Source organism: Ochotona curzoniae, unplaced genomic scaffold (genome assembly GCF_017591425.1).
Source record: "Ochotona curzoniae isolate NIBS_2020 unplaced genomic scaffold, NIBS_Ocur_1.0 scaffold_1037, whole genome shotgun sequence".
Lineage (NCBI taxonomy): Eukaryota > Metazoa > Chordata > Mammalia > Lagomorpha > Ochotonidae > Ochotona > Ochotona curzoniae.
The window spans coordinates 22,282,812-22,302,871 of NW_024467083.1; the positions used below are offsets into that span (position 1 = coordinate 22,282,812).

The window sequence follows — 20,060 nt, forward strand, 5'->3', positions numbered from 1 at the left end:
TTGAGTTGTTACTTCAATGTCTCATTCATCTCGCCCATGGTACGCCTTGGGCTCTCAATCTAGAACTGGCACTTGTTAAGTTAGTACTTCAATGTGAGATGTTTTATTAAATGTTAAGTGGAAGGCATATTCAGTGATGAGTAAAACAGACTGGATTCCTCATGGATCTTACTACAGGCTCCTTCTGTGACCCAGGATATCCTGTGAGCCTCAGAACCAGATATCTGTATTTAATTTTCCAAAGTTCCTCAAACTCAGCAAGACCCAAACTGAACTCTCTTCTCTCTACATATAATTATAGCCTATTCATTTTTCTTTCTTAAAAAGTACTAGCAATCTCATGGCATCAATTATTGGATCTGTTATAATGTCCAAATCGCTCTAAAAATGGACTATGATCCATGGTCAGACAACTAGTTTAGGGCTCATTTGGATTACTTATAACCTACAATTTAATCTCCACCTCCAACGTCCTCCATACCCCACTTTTCAACGGCAAAATAACCTTTCAAAAGGGTCGATATTATCATATCACCCCATCCATCTCCTGACACTGATGAAAATTAAAGGTTTTTCCTTGGCTTCTGTGTAAGTTTCAAACCTTTTTATATAGACATACCAAGATTCTCTGCTTGTTGAGGACACCAATCAGATTCAGCTGGGTATTTTACCACTCCGACTTAACACTGCTAGAGCCAAACTCAAGTTTTCACTTTCTGGAATATACGGATACTCCCTTCTATGTTCGGGATCCTAGTTTTTCTCTCTTTACATTCTCCCTGGTTCACTGCCTTATCTTTTAGGAGTTAAAGAGATCGCTTCTCTGGCAATGAAGTTTCCTTACTATGTATTTTAACTATAATTCTGTATTAATTCCTATCATAGCATGCTTTATTCTAACATAGAATCCCAGCAACATAAAGGTACTATGCATTTCAATTGTAATTCTGCATTAATCTCTATCATAGCATTCTTTATTCTAACACAGAATCCCAGCATAATAAAGGCAAGAACTACACTGTATCTTGTTCAAGACTGGTTTTCTGGCACCTGACAGGTAGCATCAGGTTTTAATGAATTAAGATTATTAAGTATCAATTCACAGAAGAGTGAGGGGAAATAAAAAAAGAAATTCATTTGTAAACTTTTCCAATTTTCTAATTTAATAGAAATAACCAAAACAATGTGGTTTTCAAACAAGGCTTTAAACTAATCTAATACAACTTCTACAACACATTCCAGAGCATTATAACAAGAATTATTTACAGGCAGCTAATGTATTAAATAACCATAAAAGAAAAAACTTGCTTTCATTACACACCAGCAAAAAACACAGGAACAGAACAATTAGAAACTGCAACCTTGCTTAAAAAATTAAATATGATTATTTAGAGAATACAATACCACAGAAACAGCACTTTTTCTTTAAGAATCATGTTGAAGGGTACTTAACTATGTGCAAAAGTAATAGTAGTGGTAGTAACAATAACAACGAGGGGGGAGGAAACCAGCTGAGATACTGGAAGCAAGGGATTAGTAAGGCTGTGAATTTAACCCTTTCTTCTGTAGATACCTCTACATGAAAAAATCAACAAGCTCTCAAATTTCACAATCTTTTTTATAGGCTAATATACATGTTTCACTGTTTCAAAACATAGTAAAAGCCCACATTTTTCAGACCAGGAGCAGACATGCAATTCATTTTTAAGATTTAAATTTAGGCCACACTCAAAAGAGAATATTGCAGTGGCACTTAAAAAATCATTTTGGTGCCTTCCCACATATAAATTTGGTCATTTAAAAGAAGAGCATTTCCAATTTCAAATATCACCTGCTAGAAAAGGGCTAAACTTAATTTTTACATTCTGTATTTGACATGGCAAAAAATATTTAAATTAACTTATTTTTGAAGATAATTTCGTTCTACAGATACCATAAAAATATATATATATATAAAGGACCACATAGGCAAACATAAGAAACTAAGATGGAAGAAATGCATTTTGACCACGACACACATTTTGACCATAGAAGAAATCATTATATCCAAGTGTACATGTTGAAATCTGAAATGTTTACATAAACTGTGGCATATAAATTTTTTTTGTTAAAAAAGTACCTTCAATTTTTTTTTACTCAAACACCTACTTTTAAAAAAATATTCAACTTTCCCCAATTTTTAAAATAAAATGCCACATATATTGTCATTACCTCAGCATACATTTAAATTTCTTAATTTTTAAAAGAGACTAGGTGATATGCATACAAACTTTCCTATAAAATCACCATCCAGGAGAGGATTATGACATGCTATTAGGCAACAGACTTAAAGCAGTGTTATTGCTTTATCAAGGAGGAGATAACCATGAGAAAAAAAAATTAAAGGAAACATCCAGTCTGGTATAAGATCAAACTTTAATATGCCTTTAAAAGTTATGAATCATCTTCAGCAGATAATGTAGTATATTAATTTAAAATTCATGGGATGAATTAAGAACCTGATTGTTGTAATTAAGAGAGTGAGGTGGGCAGATTTTTATAAAACTACTCACAGATCCAGTGCAGAGTATGCAAATAAATAGTGCTCACAAGAAATTAAGATTTTTACACCTCATGTTCTGTATGCAATAGGGATGGGTACAGGATGCAAAGGCCACTGAAGAGGGACTACAAACTTCTTCCTTTCAGAAAGAGGCCCCTTAACAACATATGACAGGGCCACAATCCAAGGGCAGAGCTGCAAGTCCCCAATCTTTTCATTAACACTGATCACTAATAATTGCATGATAGAATGCCTGCTGAGGTTATTAATAAATCTGTAATTTGCACACTTTGCATTATTTCTTTGGATTAACAAAAAAGAGGGGGGTGCAACAAGAATGATAAACAACTGACTTTTAAAATTATCTAAGTTTCCCTTTTGTGAGAAGTCTTAAGTACCATCTTGCTTATAAAAAGAAGAATGTCCACACTGGATTCCACACCTTCTCATTTCTGCAATAAAGGTGTGGTGTCTCCATATCTAGCATGAACTTTTACTCTGCAAAGCAGTTCCTTCACATAGTGAACAACAACACGTCCAGGAAAATGAGAGAGAATTTTAAAACAAACTGTCTTCAGAGATTGACAGACATTCAACATTTGTTTTCTTAAAACATCAATGAATAGGAAAACACATATTTAAGTATCAATTTAATTTTTTTATACTTTTAATCAGTTATGTTACAGCCAAATAAATAGCTTAAAAAACACAATGATCAGTGTGCAAGAAAAAAAGTCTTTAACAAAAATAAATCCCTTCACTTAAAATTCCTCAGCAGTGTGAAATACCTTGTTTCAGAAATGGAGCCAAGTAAATGCTGACAATAAAATAACTTTTAAATTAATTTAACCAGCATAACTTAAAAGAAACAAAACCCAAGAACTCCACCTAACAAAGTTGTTAAGGGAACACATTATCTGGTAAGGCCTCAAATATTTACTTGACGGTGTTTCTCCTCCAAGTTGGAAGAGTCTACTTAAGACTTATAAAGAGTTTTAAAAAGGGATTCATTTGAAGAGTAACACAATACTAGAGCTCAAAGCCATGACAGAAAGTACTCAATGCTTTCAAAAATGTGGCCTTACATATGTGTCTGCTTACAAATTAAAATTCTGGACATTGTGGAAAGTAGGCATTAATAAAATAATCTTTAAGTGATGCCTTCCATCTTATAAAAAACTCTTCTTGAAGATTTGATATTTGAGTAAAGTAATAAAAACAGTTTGGTATATTGATTTTAGGCTTAACTTATAAAATAAACAGAAGCTAAGGTAGTGGATATAGAGTAAGTGGAGAGCAGTAACAGAATTGATGCTGTTTAAATACACCATTAGAAGGCCTAGAGTCATATTCCTGCTTACTCACACCATTTACTAACAAAAGAAAAACTATCCAAAGAATTTGTGTAATAATTGTTTAGAGTACTTTATTTGATCCAATATGCACTAAAAATATTTACCTTTTAGACAAATAGGTCACATAATTTTCTGAGTAGTCTACTGTCTGAATTGCCCAAGCTGACTTTTTTTAAAAAAGGCAAATTAATTTGCCACAAATCTGCTGACATCTGAAAAATAATGGCAAATTCTATTTTGGTCACTTTATATCCTAATATGTCCATACAAAAGTAGGACTAACATTATCTTTCCAGCAACAACAAAAATGCCTGTACACAATCTAGAGCACACATTTTTAATTTGAGTATATAAATGAAGAGAAGAAAATGAACCGGAGCCAAGTTGGTTTATCTGCCTCAGGTGCTGTAGCCAGGGTAGTAAAGGTGGGTTTACTCCAGTAACCATTCAAGTGGGGATTGGCTCATTTTCAGAATTCACTTGCAGGCCTCTTCTAAGTCCTTTAAGCCCCAGTCCATGCAAATGTCCCACTTGGTGGACAGATGAGTAATCTAACCCCACCGGGTTTATCTTAATATTCTGATATTTCAATAATAAGCTGCTTCTGAAGATTTTTTGAGAAGTCTGTTCTCTATTAAAATAAGATAGAACCTCAAAATATGAATGTGAACATTAGAAATAGACAGCATATATTACAAATCCATTTTTGATAGGAACATTAGTAAGAATACACATTAGCTTAAAAAACAGGCTCAGCAAATGTTGCTGATCTGCCAGAAGTTTTAGTTCACTATTTACAAATAAGACAAAGTGAGATACAGAAAATTTTACACATTTGGTAGTTGACAGATTACTGTTTGCCAATAGTGGTCTATCAGAAAACTGATATGAAGGAAGACAAGACAACCGGTAAGAGTCAGTTGTCACCTTCTCAATCAAATTTAAATGTACAGAAAACCAGATTATTTTTGAAACAAACATTCTGCCTTGGGAATAACTGTATGATCAGGTGAACTGATTAAGAAGTGCAATTGTGTGAAATTGTTGTCTGAAAACGATTATAATTCTATATGAACCACTACAGAAAATTATCATTTTAATTTTACTAGACCACTGGATTTGATTAAATGATGCTCAATGGTCATGTTTCTTATACACAAAGTACTGTTGAGTTTTCAAAGCCAATTTAAAAAACTAAGGCCAAACAGTACCAAAGTGAGGAAAAAATATATAATGGCATGATTTAGTGCACATCTGCACTGAGATTAAGGTGGAATCTGAACTACTTTGACTTTTACTTAGAAAACAACCCAGTATTCATGTGTGTGAAGGGCGGGGGCAGGGCATAAAAGCTGTTTTAGTTAAGTGTGCACTCTAGTCCCAAGACACAATTTATCAAACAACAGAAGTCTCAAGTACTTACTTTTACATCCAGTATCCTGCACCAATCAATATCACATAATTAACATCTGTCACTTCTCACACCAGAGAATCATCTTTATTAGTAACAGAAATCCTTGTATCGTTTCATTTTTGCTTTTATTTTAAAGTTGCAAATAAAGTTCTCTCCCCATTTCTTGACAAGAAATGTTTTCTGTCCATCATTTCAATCTAATACTGTGTGAAAGCTATCAGCTTCTTCAAGGTGGAGCCCACTACAGGCAGGATATTCCAGCAACATGTAAAGTTTTCTGGTTCCTTTCTTTTTTTTAAGCAATTGATTCAAGTCCACGTCATTTTACTTTATGTGTACTGGCCTTTCATCTGACTTTAGGCGTTTTCTGCGGGGCTGTATAAAGTCTTCATCAGAGTCCTCAGTTACCTCACCATCATCCTCTTCCTGCTCAAACTCTGGCAAAGGTGCGAAGGTCCTGTCTGAGTAGATCTCTGTCAGTTTATCTTCAAAGTACAATGCAACTGCTTTACCTGCCTGAGCTACTTCTGAATCAGCCTGCAAGCAAAACACAGGAATATTCACCTATTGGTAATGCATATTCCTTCACCAAGTTTGCATGGTCTGAAAAGCTTACCTTCAAATTAATCTCTTGTGTGTCTGCATAAACTTGAACAACTTTCATCATCTAAAAAGGATACCAGAGTCAAAAACAAAAAAGGGAAATTATAATCCTTTCTAAAATTATGAGACTGCATAGGATTGGTGACGAAAGTCAGCCATACTAGGGAAAACAAATTGCTATGACCAGATTAAGTGATTTTAAAGTTCTTCTGTAGAACATGGAAGTACTCTCTTTACAAAACTGCTATTAAAGATACTGTCAAAACCTGAGTAACTCTCATTTCAAACAGGTAAGGTCATCCTGAACAGGAACTGGTCTGAAAACTCAATCTATCCAAGAGGAAAGTATCTGTGAAACCAACAATAAAAAGAAATGTGGCTTTACAAAGCTGTTACACTTTCAGTAAGCAACTTAATCAGAATTTAATCTTTATTGTAATATGTTAATCATAAATTATTGGACCATTACCATGGCAGGTAGAGTAGATTCTTTTGTCAACTTACTAAAGCATACTTATTTGAAAACATCTAACTACGTTAAAAAAACAAGGGAAAACTGGGAATTGTGTTTTATAATTTAACATCAAATCAGCAAAATTTTACCAATTTACATTACAATATATTATATTACTGCCATATAGGTGATCAGAATTTTTACGTTACAAAGATTACTTTGCTTTTAACTTTTAAAAGCCATCTAATGCTTCCAGAGTCACTATCGGTAAACACAAGAGGATTCAAAGCAATTTATTTTGGCAAGAGACATAAAGCACCAAAATTTCATCAGCTAAAAAGAGTTTGTTTGTAAGTAATCACTCAAAAATCTTTATGGATTCTCATACCCAACTCCAAAGACTTAACTTTATCCACAATAAAGCACAAAGTAATTTCCTTGAAAGAAGTGTATATCATGTTTCTTTCAAGGTGTGGACAGCTCATCAATTATTCTCAAAAAATTATATGATCAAAGTAAATGAAAGCCACATTGCTTCAAACTGAAAACTCAGCATTATATATTCTGGGCTCTATCCTAATGAGCAACCCAAGATTAGTTTGTAATTTTAAGATTCTACATTTATGGAGTCAATAATAAAATCCAGACATTGGTACAGATGTCATTCCTCAATGCACTCAAAATGTGGGTTCTTGATCATCATAGCTTACAAAAAGCTACTGACTATTTACCATACTTAACCCAAATCTCAAATTACTAAGAAGGGATATTCAATAATATTCTTAATTTATAATACTTTAAAGTATATATTACAATTACACATAATAAATTATCTTTTCTGGAGCTGTGAATACAAATTCCATTTTTAATAGAACTAAAGCAAGAACATTTTTTAAACCAAATTAGAAAACTTTTAGCAGGAAGATAAAAATCAAACAAAAATTAATAAAGCAAGACTCTATAGGTTGGAAGTTAACATACTTCATTAAACCTTTCACAGTTCTTGAAGATCAATCGGACATCAGCCACAAAGTCATCTGGGATTTGGTAGTGTTGGGAATGTTTTTTCTGAAGCTTCTTTTTCACTGTGGATAAGTCCATTGGTTTCTTTATAATTTTATAGTAATTGGGTATCTAAAATAAACAAACAAAAAGAATTAGGAGTTTTCCTTAAAATGCTGAGTTATCTAGTTTGAAAATGCATAGCATACTAAAAGAAACACTGATTACTGAGTCAGTTATTTGCAAATCCAAGGTATATTGTGTGTATTATCTTTTGCCTCAATCATAAACTGATGACCAAATCTCACATGGAATAAATGCTAGTCTCCATGATTGATGCAAGTTCTTCAAAATCCTATCTTTAATAATACTTGTAAATAAAGTAATCAGCAAGAATAACTATCAGTATTTAATTTCTATCTTTCAGATATAATTGAACACAGAAAAGTTATTTAAATAGTTGTCAAACAGAACAGCTGAAAGTCATTTTCTATGGTGAAATCTGTGATTCTGGGGATAAAGTACCTCTATAGGGACCAGCACTGTGGCACGGTAAGTTAAGACTTGGCCTGCAGTACTAGCATCTACCCCATATGGGCATTGCTTCAAGTCCTGTAAAGTGCCTGGGAAAGCACCCAAGAATGGTCCAGGCACCTGAACCCCTGAATCAACATGGGAGACCTGCCTGGCTTCAGCCTGGCCAGGTCCAGCCTCGTCATTTGGGAAGTGATTGAAGATTCATTTTTTCTCCCTCTCTCTCATTATGCCTTTCAATTAATACAGAAAAGAATCTTTATAGAATACCATGAGTATTACTTATATATAATATCTTCCTCCTTCTTCTACGTATAGCTATTGTGATTTAAAATTAATTTCTCGGGCCCGGCGCGGTGGCGCAAGTGGTTAAAGGTCCTCGCCTTGCACGCCCGGGATCCCACATGGGCGCCGGTTCTAATCCCGGCAGCCCCGCTTCCCTTCCAGCTCCCTGCCTGTGGCCTGGGAAAGCAGTCGAGGACAGCCCAAAGCTTTGGGAACCTGCACCCGCGTGGGAGACCCGGAAGAGGCTCCTGGCTTCGGACCGGCATAGTATCGGCCCGTTGCGCTCACTTGGGGAGTGAATCATCGGACGGAAGATCTTCCTCTCTGTCTCTCCTCTCTGTATATCCGCCTTTCCAATGAAAAAATAATAAAAATAAATCTTTAAAATTAATTTCTCAGCCTACCCAAACCTATCAACTACCATTTAAAATTGCTTGATACATAACAATATCTTACACAATGGCTCAAGGCTAGCAAATAAAACATGAGTATCATATTGGTAATTCAACTTTTAGACACTGTGATCTCTGCTTTTTAAAAATTAATTAATTTCTGATACAGTTCCATAGGCTGATTTCCCCCTCCCCTTCTCAAATTGCTCCCCGCCACCAATTTACCCTATATTATTAAAACAGTATAGTTTCTTTTCATATTACAATATTTTAGAGTCTTGATCTGCAAATGTCCTAACTGCCTGCTCTCAATATTAATTCTTCTTAAGAGGATTATGATGACAGACCCAACAGGAAAGATTCAATTGTATGTTTTGATTCTTATAAAGAAATTGATACTTACAAAGAAATTATTTTTCCCCAATATACAGGTCCTGGAGGCACACACTACAACTTTAGAGATAATCTAATCGAATATTCTTACTGTGTAGATAAACAGTTAAGGCAAAAAAGTATATGGTACCTTCAGTTGTATGTTGGATAACGGCAGAATTTCTGACTTCGGTTTCCATTACTAACTACTTTAACAGTAAATTAGGTCAGAGAAACTAAATTGTGTTCTTATCAGAACAAAATCACTTAAAATAGGTGATAATCTATTTTAATGGATATTTTAAAAGTGCTTAGTATGTTATCAAGTACTATACTATGTATAACAAAACTAGGATCTTAGAGAGTTTAAGAGCTTACACAGTGTTCAGCTGTAGGCAATGGCCTAGGATGCACTGGACCCAGGTAAGTGTTATACTGCTCGGAGAAAAGCAACTAATGGCTGGCGGTCATCCTGGGCCTGGTCAATGCCAAATCCGTGTTAATCATACTAGTGTACCAACACAGTTGCCTATTCTACTTTAAAAAGGCATGTTGGGGGCAAATCCTGGCACTCTGGCAAATGGGGTATGGAGACACACATATAAGTATGCGTGGGCTCCAGGCAGAGCCCTAGGCTGGAACATCTTATTGCCAGAAGACCAGGCTTGGGCACCGGCACGCTCGCAGGCATGAGGGGCTGTGGATTGCCCAGGAAAGTGGGTCTGGAGATGTGTGGGAGAGAGAACTGCTGAGGAAGAATGTTACAGGTGAGGAATGACTTTTGGGGAACTATCACCGATGAGACTACTACACTTGCAGGTAAATGACGGAGCTGAGACTGGGTGGTTTGGAGGGGAGAGTGCACAACACTTCTGGGTCAGACCAATGCACCCGTCCATATGGGAGACCTGAGGTGGGCTAGCTAGCATTGAACACTACCTGTAGTACACAGGAAAGCTAGTGCTGGGGAGCACGCCTAGCAGGGCTTAAGCACAGTAACCCCCAGTGAGTGTTAGCGCTCAGGGTGGATCACATTAGGTGAGGCCATGACACCAGCTCACAAGAGAATTGGGTCTGGGAGCAGATTCTGTGGGGATTTGTGAGCTTACCTCTGTGGGACTGTCATACCAGCTGGTTTGCTCATGGCTAGGGGAGGTGATGAGCTGAGCTAGGCATGATCACAGAACTCATCAATATACTTACGGGAACTGGGGTTGGGACCTGGCTGGGCTGGTCCATGTTGCAGTACCCACGGGTACACCCAAGAATTCGGTGTCGAGCAGACCATGACATCCACTAGCATATACGTATATGTGGAGGTGGACTACGCCAGGTACGGGCATAGCACCGCTGGCATTCATTAGACCCTGGTCTGGGATGGGTCTGGTGGGGGAACTTGAGGAACTCCCCTACTGGGCTGTCATTTCCACCGGTAAGTACAAGAGTCAGGGCTGGGTGTAGGCCAGACCAGGTAATGTTTCTCCAAATGTTAGCAGATGTGTGGGCTAGCTTGGGGGGTTTACTGGGCAAGGCTGGGCCAATCTGTAGTGCACTGGCATGCACACGAACGGGCTGTGGGCTCATATCAGACTAGGTTATCACATTCACCACTTATGTGAAAGCCAGGGATGGGAGCAGGCTAGGCAAGGCTAGGCTGTAGTACCCACCAGTCAGAGTTGAGACTGGGGATGAGCTGGGCTGGGCCCAGCCAGACCCAACTGCAGCACCCAATGACAAGGGCTAAGATGGGGGTAGGCCATGCCAGGCTGGGTTGGAGCAACCACTGGCATATGCAGTATCCGTGGCTGGGAGTGGGCCTGGTAGGGAGCTAAGAGGACACTTCTACTGGACTACAGTTCCCACTGGTAAGCATGAGAGCTGTGAGCCGGGGGGTGGGGGGTCGCGCTGACTGGGCTGAATATAGCTGCAATATCTCTCAGCATGTTTGTGGGCTAAGTCAGGGATATGTGTTAAATGGGGCTAGGCTCCAGCAACTGCAGGGGCTTACAATAGCCAGAGTGGGTATGGGGTAAACTAGCTGGTTTGCATAGTTCACAGCACGTCATGATCCACATTAGCCAGATCTGGGTAGGGACCAGGCAGGGCTGGGTTGTAGCACCCACCAGTGAGAATCAGAACAGGTGTAGGCTGGTCTGGCAAGGTCACAGTACTCGTGCTGGTAAAGTTGGGACTGGAGGTGGGCCACGTCAGGTTGAGCCAACATCCACCAGTGTGAGATCTGTGACTGAGTTGGTCTGATAGGGGAGGTTGGGGAACTCCTGTTAAGATGCGGCCCCAGCTGGTAAGCTCCTGTTAAAATGCAGTCTCTACCAAGGTTGGGGGTAGTACAGGCCAGGCCAGACCAGGATACAATACTTGTGCATACATATGGGTCAGGTGTGGCGGTCTGGGTTGGGCCAGTCTGCAACACCCACTGGCAGGTACTAGTCAGGAAGGGGTGCAGGCCAGGCTGCAGGCCAGGCTGGGTTGGGATGGAACATGGGTCAGTTCATATTAGTGCTGGGATTGGGGGCTGGCTGGGAGGTGCCAGGCTGCTCTACTGCTGGTGAATTCCAAGGCAAGACAGGGTATGCCAGACTGGGTCACAGCACCCACTTGGACATGCAAGATCCCAATCTGGGATTAAGCCTGGGGGACGGGCTGCCAAGTAGTATTCCCTTGCTGGATCACTGCTCCCACTGATGAGTGTGAGAGTTGGGATTGGGGACAGAACAGGATAGGCAGGGTTGAAATAACCGTCAGCCTACATGTGAGCTGGGTTTGGGAGAAGACTGGGTTACGCAGACCACTGCATCCACTGGTACATACAAAGGTCAGGATAAGTGTCAACTGGCTGGGCTTTGCTGCAGCATTTGCCAGCAAGGAATGGCGCAGGGTGCAAGTCATGTCAGGCTGGATCACAGTACTCCCCGGAAAGGGGAAGACCCAGGACGGGGACTGGACCTAGGAGGGTTAGGGTGAGTGTGGGTACTCTTCTGCTGTGTTGTAGCTCCCACTGGTGAGCATGAGAGCCAGGGGCTGGGAACTGGCCAAGATGGACAAGGCAGCAGCACCCACTGGCATTCGTGTGGGCTGAGAGCTAAGCTGCAACACCATAGGTGTATATGAGAGTCTGACTTGGGATGCAGCACTGTTCAGACTAGTCTGCTGCACATACTGGCATGTGCAGGAACCAGGCTTGAGAGTTGGCCTGGTGGGTCCTTATTATGCTGCAGTCCCTGCAAGTGTGTGCAAACACCAGGTTGATGGAACACTGGGCTGGGGCACCTTTTGATTTGCATACGATGTGGGGCTGGGGATGGACCTCTTAGGCAACACAATCACCAGTGTGTATGTAGGCTGATACGGGTGATGGATTGAACCAGATCCTGTACCTGCAATGGTGCCACATGCAAGAGTCAAGTCTGGGATCACCATAGGTAAAGTTTTCCTGGGGGACTCATGAACGGGAACATTGGACTCAAAACTCCAGCCACAGGGAGGATCATTAAATTTGTGGTCCAGCCTTGGCATGTATGTCTTGTGTTGGGCCACCTTAACTGCTAATGGTCATGTAGCAAACAAGATTTCAAGATGCATAAAGGGTACATGATGGCCAGCTCATTTGAGCCTGCAGAGGACATCAACTGCCATGTCAGAAGATGGAGCTCAGAATGGGTTGGATAACTCTCCTGGATGAGATTTGGCAGCAAGTGTCTTGATGCATGGATGTAGTGGGGTGGACTCTGTCAACCAATGGACCTTGAAAAGATTTTCTCAACCCTGGAGCAGCAAAACCAACCTCATGTCGGCATTGTCAAAACCATTCAACTCTTGGAATATTCTTCTCCACATTAGGGTTTCTAGGATGATATCAAGTGGACATTCCCATCCCTGGGTAATGATGTAGTTTGTCAGCTGGGAGTGGGTCCCTCCTCTGCTTTAGGCCCTTCCCCCTTATAGGAGAAAAGGGAAGAAAAGGCAAAGTGGAAGCATTTGTCCTACTCAGCCTCCCCCATACCTTGACCCTTCCAATCCTATTCAGTGGTCCTCCTGGGTATGCATTCTTGCCAACTATGTAAACAACATCAAATATTAAGGGAAAAAAAGGAGTTTACACAAATACTCTAAGGCTAGAGCCCACACTCTTAAGTATCATAGGAGACTGGTTCACCAATGAGGGAGTATGAACATAGACAACTCACCGAAACAGGAACAGGCTCCTGAAATTCAATACTTAATTCATGGCAGTAGAGGTAAAGCAGAAGACGTTCACATTTCTGGCCCCAAATAAAACAGAAAAGAAAAACATGAAATATCTTCTCCCCAATAAGATATTATTGAGAATGAGAACCTTATTACTTACTATAGAATATTAAAGCAAATTGGACATAAGCCTCCTACTTATTAGCTATTCAAATTAACACACAGAGAAAAATCACTTTCAAGGTAATTTATCTATCTATTATTATGTCTTGAACAAAAATAGAAGAAAGTTCACAAAGCAGCATACAATACTTTGTGAAAAAACAGATTCCCTGGCAATAAATAATCATTGGGGGCTGGCGTGGTTCATCAGGTTAAGCTGCTGCAATTGCGACCAGCATTTCATATCTGAGCACTCATCAGATGACAAGTCCACGGGCCCCAGTCACCCCTGTGGATGACTCAGATGCAGCCCAGGCTCCTGGCTTCAACCTGGCCCACCCCTGGCCACTGCACCGATGTGGTGGATGAACCAGAGAATGGAAGATCTCTCTCAATTTTTTCCCCTTCTCCATCACTCTTTCAAATGAAAGCATCTTTAATAACTGTAATTCTCCCCCAAAAAGACAAACATTATTGATCCTTTCTTCAAATGACTACACTCACGTTCAAAATCATTAAAAACTATCGTCTGAATCCAATTCCAGATTTTTAACATTACAGTTTTCTATTTATTAGAGTTTGTTCCAGTTTAAGTTTACATAACCTATATACACATTCTCACTTCACAGATACTGGAAGACTCCTTTAAACACATACATCAGATCTGAGCTAAATCTAACTAATGATCACAAAACTACGTGGAAGAAAATTTTGTCTTTGGAAATCAGACTATGGAACCAGCGGCATGGCCTAGCGCCTAAAGTCCTCGCCTTAAACGTGCTGGGATCCCATATGGGCGCTGGTTCTAATCCAGGCAGCTCCACTTCCCATCCAGCTCCCTGCCTGTGGCCTGGGAAAGCAGTTGAGGATGGCCCAAGGCTTTGGGATCCTGCACCCGTGTGAGAGACCAGGAAGAAGTTCCTGATCCTGGCTTTAGATCAGCATAGCATCAGCCGTTGTGGTCACTTGGGGAGTGGATCATCAGATGGAAGACATTCCTCTCTGTCTCTCCTCTTCTCTGTATATCTGACTTTCCAATAAATAAATAAATCTTTAAAAAAAAAAAACTAAAAAGAAAAAAAAACCAGACTAAGGATCAGATTAGAAGAAATCTAAGTAAAATGAGGAGAGGATTTTAGAGTTCAGTCTAAAAAAGGCTTTATGTATTATTTATTTAAAAAGTACAAGGAGGAGAGATCAATTAGTTTTCCATTTCCCAATTTATTCCTCATTTGGCTATTAGTCAGAAGCTTAGAACACTACGCAGCACCGGCAGCAAGGGGCACAGACCCATGAGCAACATTCCACTGCTTTTCCAGGTGATTAGTTCTCAGCAGGGAAGTAGACTGGAAGCAGAGCAGCTGGCACTTTAGTGGCACTCCAGTATGGAATGTCAGAGTGATGGCTTAACCCCTTGCACCTCAATGCTGGGCTCTGATTTCATTATAAATTATGATGTGATGGGAATCTATTTGAAGAAGTTAAGCAAGCAAGTGACAGATTACTTTAAAATAAAAAGGAAATGAGGGAAGAGATTATAATAATCCAGTTCAGAAATTATGATGGCAATCTAGGGCAGCTATGAGGGGGAGCGGGGAGTAAGACAGAATACTATAGTCATACTTGATTTTATTTTTTTAAATGTTGCAGTAAGGTAGCTGAAGCAGTAAAAAGAAATGGTAGTGTTCTAAAGCAATAATACACCTCCATCCTGAATCCAAGAAACTGTGTTGAGTTAGCACCTAGCTCCAGGCTGCAACTTCCTGCTAATGCAGACCATGGGAGACAGCAGTAATGGCTCCAGCTATCCAGTTTCTGTTTCTTAGATGGGAGATCCTAAACCAGCTTCCTGGGTTCTGCTTTTGGAAGACCAGCCCCAGCAGTTGTGGTTATCTGTGTGAATCAATAGATGGAAGCTAGCTATCTCTGCTTCTCAAACATTTTGTTAGATCTTTCTGTCTCTCCTCTTCTCTGTAGATCTGACTTTGCAATGAAATAAAAATAAAAAAAAAAGAAAAGAAAAAACCCCATTGAATAATGAGGTTAAATACATTTTATCACATATATGCTACACAGTGGATGGGGAGGAAACAACTACAGAACTCCTAATAAACCAACCATCTGATACTTACCCTTTGGTCCACAGGGCTTAAACCCTGGGCAGTTTTCCCCTTCTTACTATGCTGCAAATTATCACAATCATACTCGACTTCTGGCTTCCCAATATCTCTGCAAAATGTACATATCCAGTCCCCACTAAACAGGGAGATAAATATACAATTAGTTCACATAATTAATTAAAACAAAGCCTGCTTTAGAGAAGCTAGTTCATTATATGAAAGTCTCTACTCTGTTTTCTTTAGTTGCTATTTTCTTTTTTTGGGGGAGTGGGGGAAGGAAGACTTAAACATTTGGTTAATATTCACAAGGTGAAGTTGTGTGATAAAATTTCCTATATTTTTTCTCAGCCCATCTATGAACAGATCATTTTCTACAGCACAACATAAAATTTGTACCTTCACATTAAAAAGGTATCTTACTATAGGACAAAGTTGATGATCAGTACTTGTACATGGGGTTTGAGGTCAATTCCCTGAGGCCCTGATAATGCTACCTCATGGACAATATTAATAATGATAGAAAGAGCATAAGCTACAGAGTTCTCCAGTGTTTTGTACTTTCTTCAGGTATGTGTTAAATATTCCAGAAATGAATGAATCATTGTTTCATGGCTGGTCAAACTAGAACATACAAAAACACAGCTGTACACATGCGCATATGCATATTCTTTATCTTTTAAATTTGTTTACACTATTCTTATCAAACTTTAATGCTAAAATGATTTTTCTACTTATTCTATATATACTAATTAGATATTCATAAGCATACAGAAATCCAACATCTAGGGGTTGTATTCTAGTCTATAACAGTTAACAATTTCTTCCAAAGACTCTGCCTTTGAAAGAAAGCACTCAGTGGCATAACCCTGACATTAAAAAAATATATATATTTTAATTTTAAGAACAAAGTGTTGATTCTGCAATAGGAAAGAAAAAGGCCATTGATTACAACTGTGGAAAATAACTACTTCCTAAGATTTAGGTAACAATCATGCCTCTTATCTGCAATTCTTGATTTTCCTAATCCAAGAGGTCAAATCTTTCAAAAAGGTAACATCGATGAAAATCACTGCTTCTCAGGAATGACAGGAAATGGGAACAGTTTTAATCACTAGTTACAAATGAAGAAGCTTCCATTCATGTAAGAATACTGGATAAAAAAGAATACCGGTTCATTTTTACCAAAAAAATTGTGGATTAAAGTAGAAAAGGGGAGAAACAAATATGCCTCTATTATGTCATGGTCTTGGTCTTCTTTGAAACCAATCAGCCACGAGAATGTGTGAACATGAACATGAAATGAGGGGAAGGGAGAAAGGGAAATTTGATGAACAGATATTAAGTAAGTAGTAAGCTCTGGGGTTCTATTACACTGTAGGGTAACCACAATCTTAAATATATAGCATTTACTCTATTTCAAAAACTTCTTACAAATTTATACTTGTTAACCAGAAGAACTAGAACTCTTTACTCAAGTTCTTATTTAAATTATGAGTTCAGCAACTGTTCGAAGTTATGATTGAAAGACATTCCTACTAGTTGATCCAAGAAAAGCCTGAGCAATGTGCAGAGTGCTTCAGGCAGGTGTTCTCGATGCTTCCTGAGGCCTCGGGGATTCCCACCCACCCCCCAAACCTGGAAACATATCGAAGGTGCTGTTACAAAGGACTTTTTTTCTTTAGGATGTCTTCTATAAGTCTTCAAAATGTTAAAAAAAAAAAAAAAAGGTTCTGGTTATTACTCCATAGAGCTGCCTCAAACTGAATGGAATCACAATTACAAGACATAAAGATGGTTGATAACAACTGAAAAATTCATCTTGATTTGGAAATAAACTTTTTCTATATTCTGATCTCCTTGCCCCCATTAAAATGTTATCTAATTCGCTTACATTGAATGTAAACTAAAAGGCAGGTGAAGATATCTAACCTTATCACTAATGTTACACTTAAGATTCAGACACTTTATGGTTCTGTTCATAGTTGATAATATCATAGCATTCAGTGGTTCTTTGTTTTAGAGACATACACATTTATTAAGGACATGTGCCTGGAACAACAATTTTCTGCTGTTTCTATTTAGATGACAACAACAAAGTTCGATGCATAAATACAGAAAATGTGATATAAAAATGAATAAAATCATCAGTTATTATTCTGGTACCTTGGGAAGCTCAGAAGTGTTGGAACATGACAAGTCAGATGAAAGACCTTTGGACATTTTTCACAGCATAAAAGATCCCCTCCATTTTGGCAGACAGCACACCAATCTTCATTTGGGTCATCGTCTTTGCTATTGCCATCTCCTCCAATCCTTGCCGACCTGTGCATAAGGCTTCTGACAGGGGACTTCCCATTAACAAGGCTGCTGAGCCCTGACTGTTTGCAGCTTTCATTCATATCTGTGGGTTCAGTTTTCACATGATTTTCCAGGCTTGTTAATGCATCCAACTCACTCTCTAGATGAAGGTTGGTTGAAAGAGGTGGTGTCAAACTACTCTCAGGGCTGCTCAGCTGAAACAAAATATGTACAAATTCTTGAAGAATTTTGTTCATTTGAAATTTCTGTCAATATGCACTTAGATACCCTGACATAGCTATTTTGTCAAAGACATGAATGACATAAAGTAATAAAAACTAATTCTAATATTATTTTAAGTATGTTCATTTATGATTTTAAGGGATTGTCCTTCTATACTGGTTCACTTAGGCACAAGAAAATTAAATTGTAAAGCACACCGATTAAGAAATAGGTTCAATTTATACATGTTCTACAGAGAGCTCATTAAAGGATACAATTTGTCACAGAATTTTCTCATGGCATTTGAACAACATTCTATAATAATCTTTTGCCTTCCTTTCATTGCTATTGATGTAGAAAAATTGTGACAATGTAATAAGAATCTCCCATAACACCATGCACACACTTTTAAGGCAGTGGTTTCCAAATCAGTTCTACATCAAGAGTGACAGTTTCAAATGCAAGGGTCAACCTGGTGCATGCAATCTTGTTCTTAAATGTACAGCTTCCAATCCAGCTCCCTGTTCAAGTGCTTGGGAAGACAGCGGAGGACTGCTCAAGTGCTTGGGCCCAACATCCATGTGGGAGACCTGGAAGAAACTCCAGGCTTCTGCCGTTGGACTGAGCCCAGACTGCCAGACATTTGCAGAGCAAACCAACAGATGGGAGATCCCCCCATTCTCTTTAACTGTGCATTCCAAATAAATAAATAAATAAATAAAATCTTAAAAAAAAAATAAAACCCATAAAAATATATAATACACAAACACATTGTATTGAATTTGCTAATATACTGAGATGAAATTCTCATATGTAGATAGAGCCTCAGGAATAAAAAACACAAATCTAAATTGCTTAAACAAGAAAGGCAAAGACCTTCCTTTATTATGTAGTATGAATTTTATAAAATCTTCCATCTGACGAGCTCTAGAATGGTTAATAATCTATAAGCAAAAACACAGTCTTCATCACAATAAACTGATCGATAAATTTATGTCAGTAACCTTAACAGATTAACAGCCAAAAATGTTCTGTGGCCTGAGATTCAATGAGAATGTTGAGAATGATTAATAAATTAAGAACAAGACAAATTATTATCACCAAGACAAAAACAAAAACCTTGACAGAAACCTGAAATTTCAATATAATTTCAAATGAGCATATAATATTATTAAGCCTTTTCTGATTATAGCTGCCTCTTAGACAAAAAAAGTTGAGATGGATACTGCCAAGGGGCCCTAGGACCACTATTCAGTCTGACATACCACCTCTGAAGGTGGAGCAGCCTGTGAAGTGACTCGTAAATCCTTTTGAGAATACAATGGTGCTCACCATGCAGGCACTCCTCCTGCCATCCTCTGTCTTCTCTTGTTTTACAGTTCCCGAAAAGCTACATATTTCATCTTCAGTCCCAGGTTCTTGTTTGACCTTAACTTGATCAGATTTGAAACTAAGACTTGTCTTCTCAGCAGTTCTTCCGGATGAACCACAGCTAAAACAACACAACAGAGGCCACGAGTGTTTGACTGTACAGAAACTGTGTGAAATAATTAAAGTGAAGAAAATACATAAACTTAAAGAAATCAGAACAGAGTTTCACTCTCTACCAGCCTCTCAGATCATATCATCTGGAGCTTCTCTTTTTCTTACTTTAAATAAAACTTCATTTCTACTCTCTGAAAAAGGAAACCTCATAATGTAGCCAACAGATTTGTGGTGTTAAGAACACATTTTATAACTGTCCAGAGACAAGATCAAACTTTTAAAAGACTAAAAATACATTTTATGATCTGAGATGCTTAAGTTAACCACTGTAGGAAGCCACCAGTGCTAGATTAAAATGATTGGCATGAGACGTTTTCAAGACTTTTTGAATTTCTGAATTATTAGCATACACATACTAAAATACCTTAGGGGTAGGTGATAAGTATGTGGGCACTCATTTATTAGATATATTTGAGGTTTATCTCAATAAAAAGAGAAACATAAGCATTACTAACAATACTTACCTGCCTCTACTGCCAGTACTAGAGGTACTAGGAGGTCTCACAGGTGTGTGAGAATTGGATAAACCTAAAAAATAATGAGTCAAAATGAAA

At 38.5% G+C, this 20,060-nt stretch overlaps 1 protein-coding gene across 4 annotated transcripts in view; it reads right to left on the reverse strand.

Moving 5' to 3' along the window:
- Positions 1–3,951: 3,951 nt before the first annotated feature.
- TRIM33 (tripartite motif containing 33) overlaps positions 3,952–20,060 on the reverse strand; it is a 114,162-nt gene continuing 98,053 nt past the window's right edge. For 2 of the 4 annotated variants that reach the window (XM_040998914.1, XM_040998916.1), the window contains 8 exons: positions 19,971–20,034; positions 19,294–19,453; positions 17,605–17,954; positions 15,454–15,577; positions 13,159–13,233; positions 7,350–7,502; positions 5,928–5,978; positions 3,952–5,848 (listed from right to left, as the gene is read on the reverse strand). In XM_040998914.1, the coding sequence (XP_040854848.1) occupies positions 5,636–5,848; positions 5,928–5,978; positions 7,350–7,502; positions 13,159–13,233; positions 15,454–15,577; positions 17,605–17,954; positions 19,294–19,453; positions 19,971–20,034 (1,190 nt within the window). In that variant the 3' untranslated portion in view covers positions 3,952–5,635. The remainder of the gene's footprint in view (positions 5,849–5,927; positions 5,979–7,349; positions 7,503–13,158; positions 13,234–15,453; positions 15,578–17,604; positions 17,955–19,293; positions 19,454–19,970; positions 20,035–20,060) is intronic. The other 2 variants (XR_005885737.1, XM_040998915.1) reach the window with 2 other exon arrangements.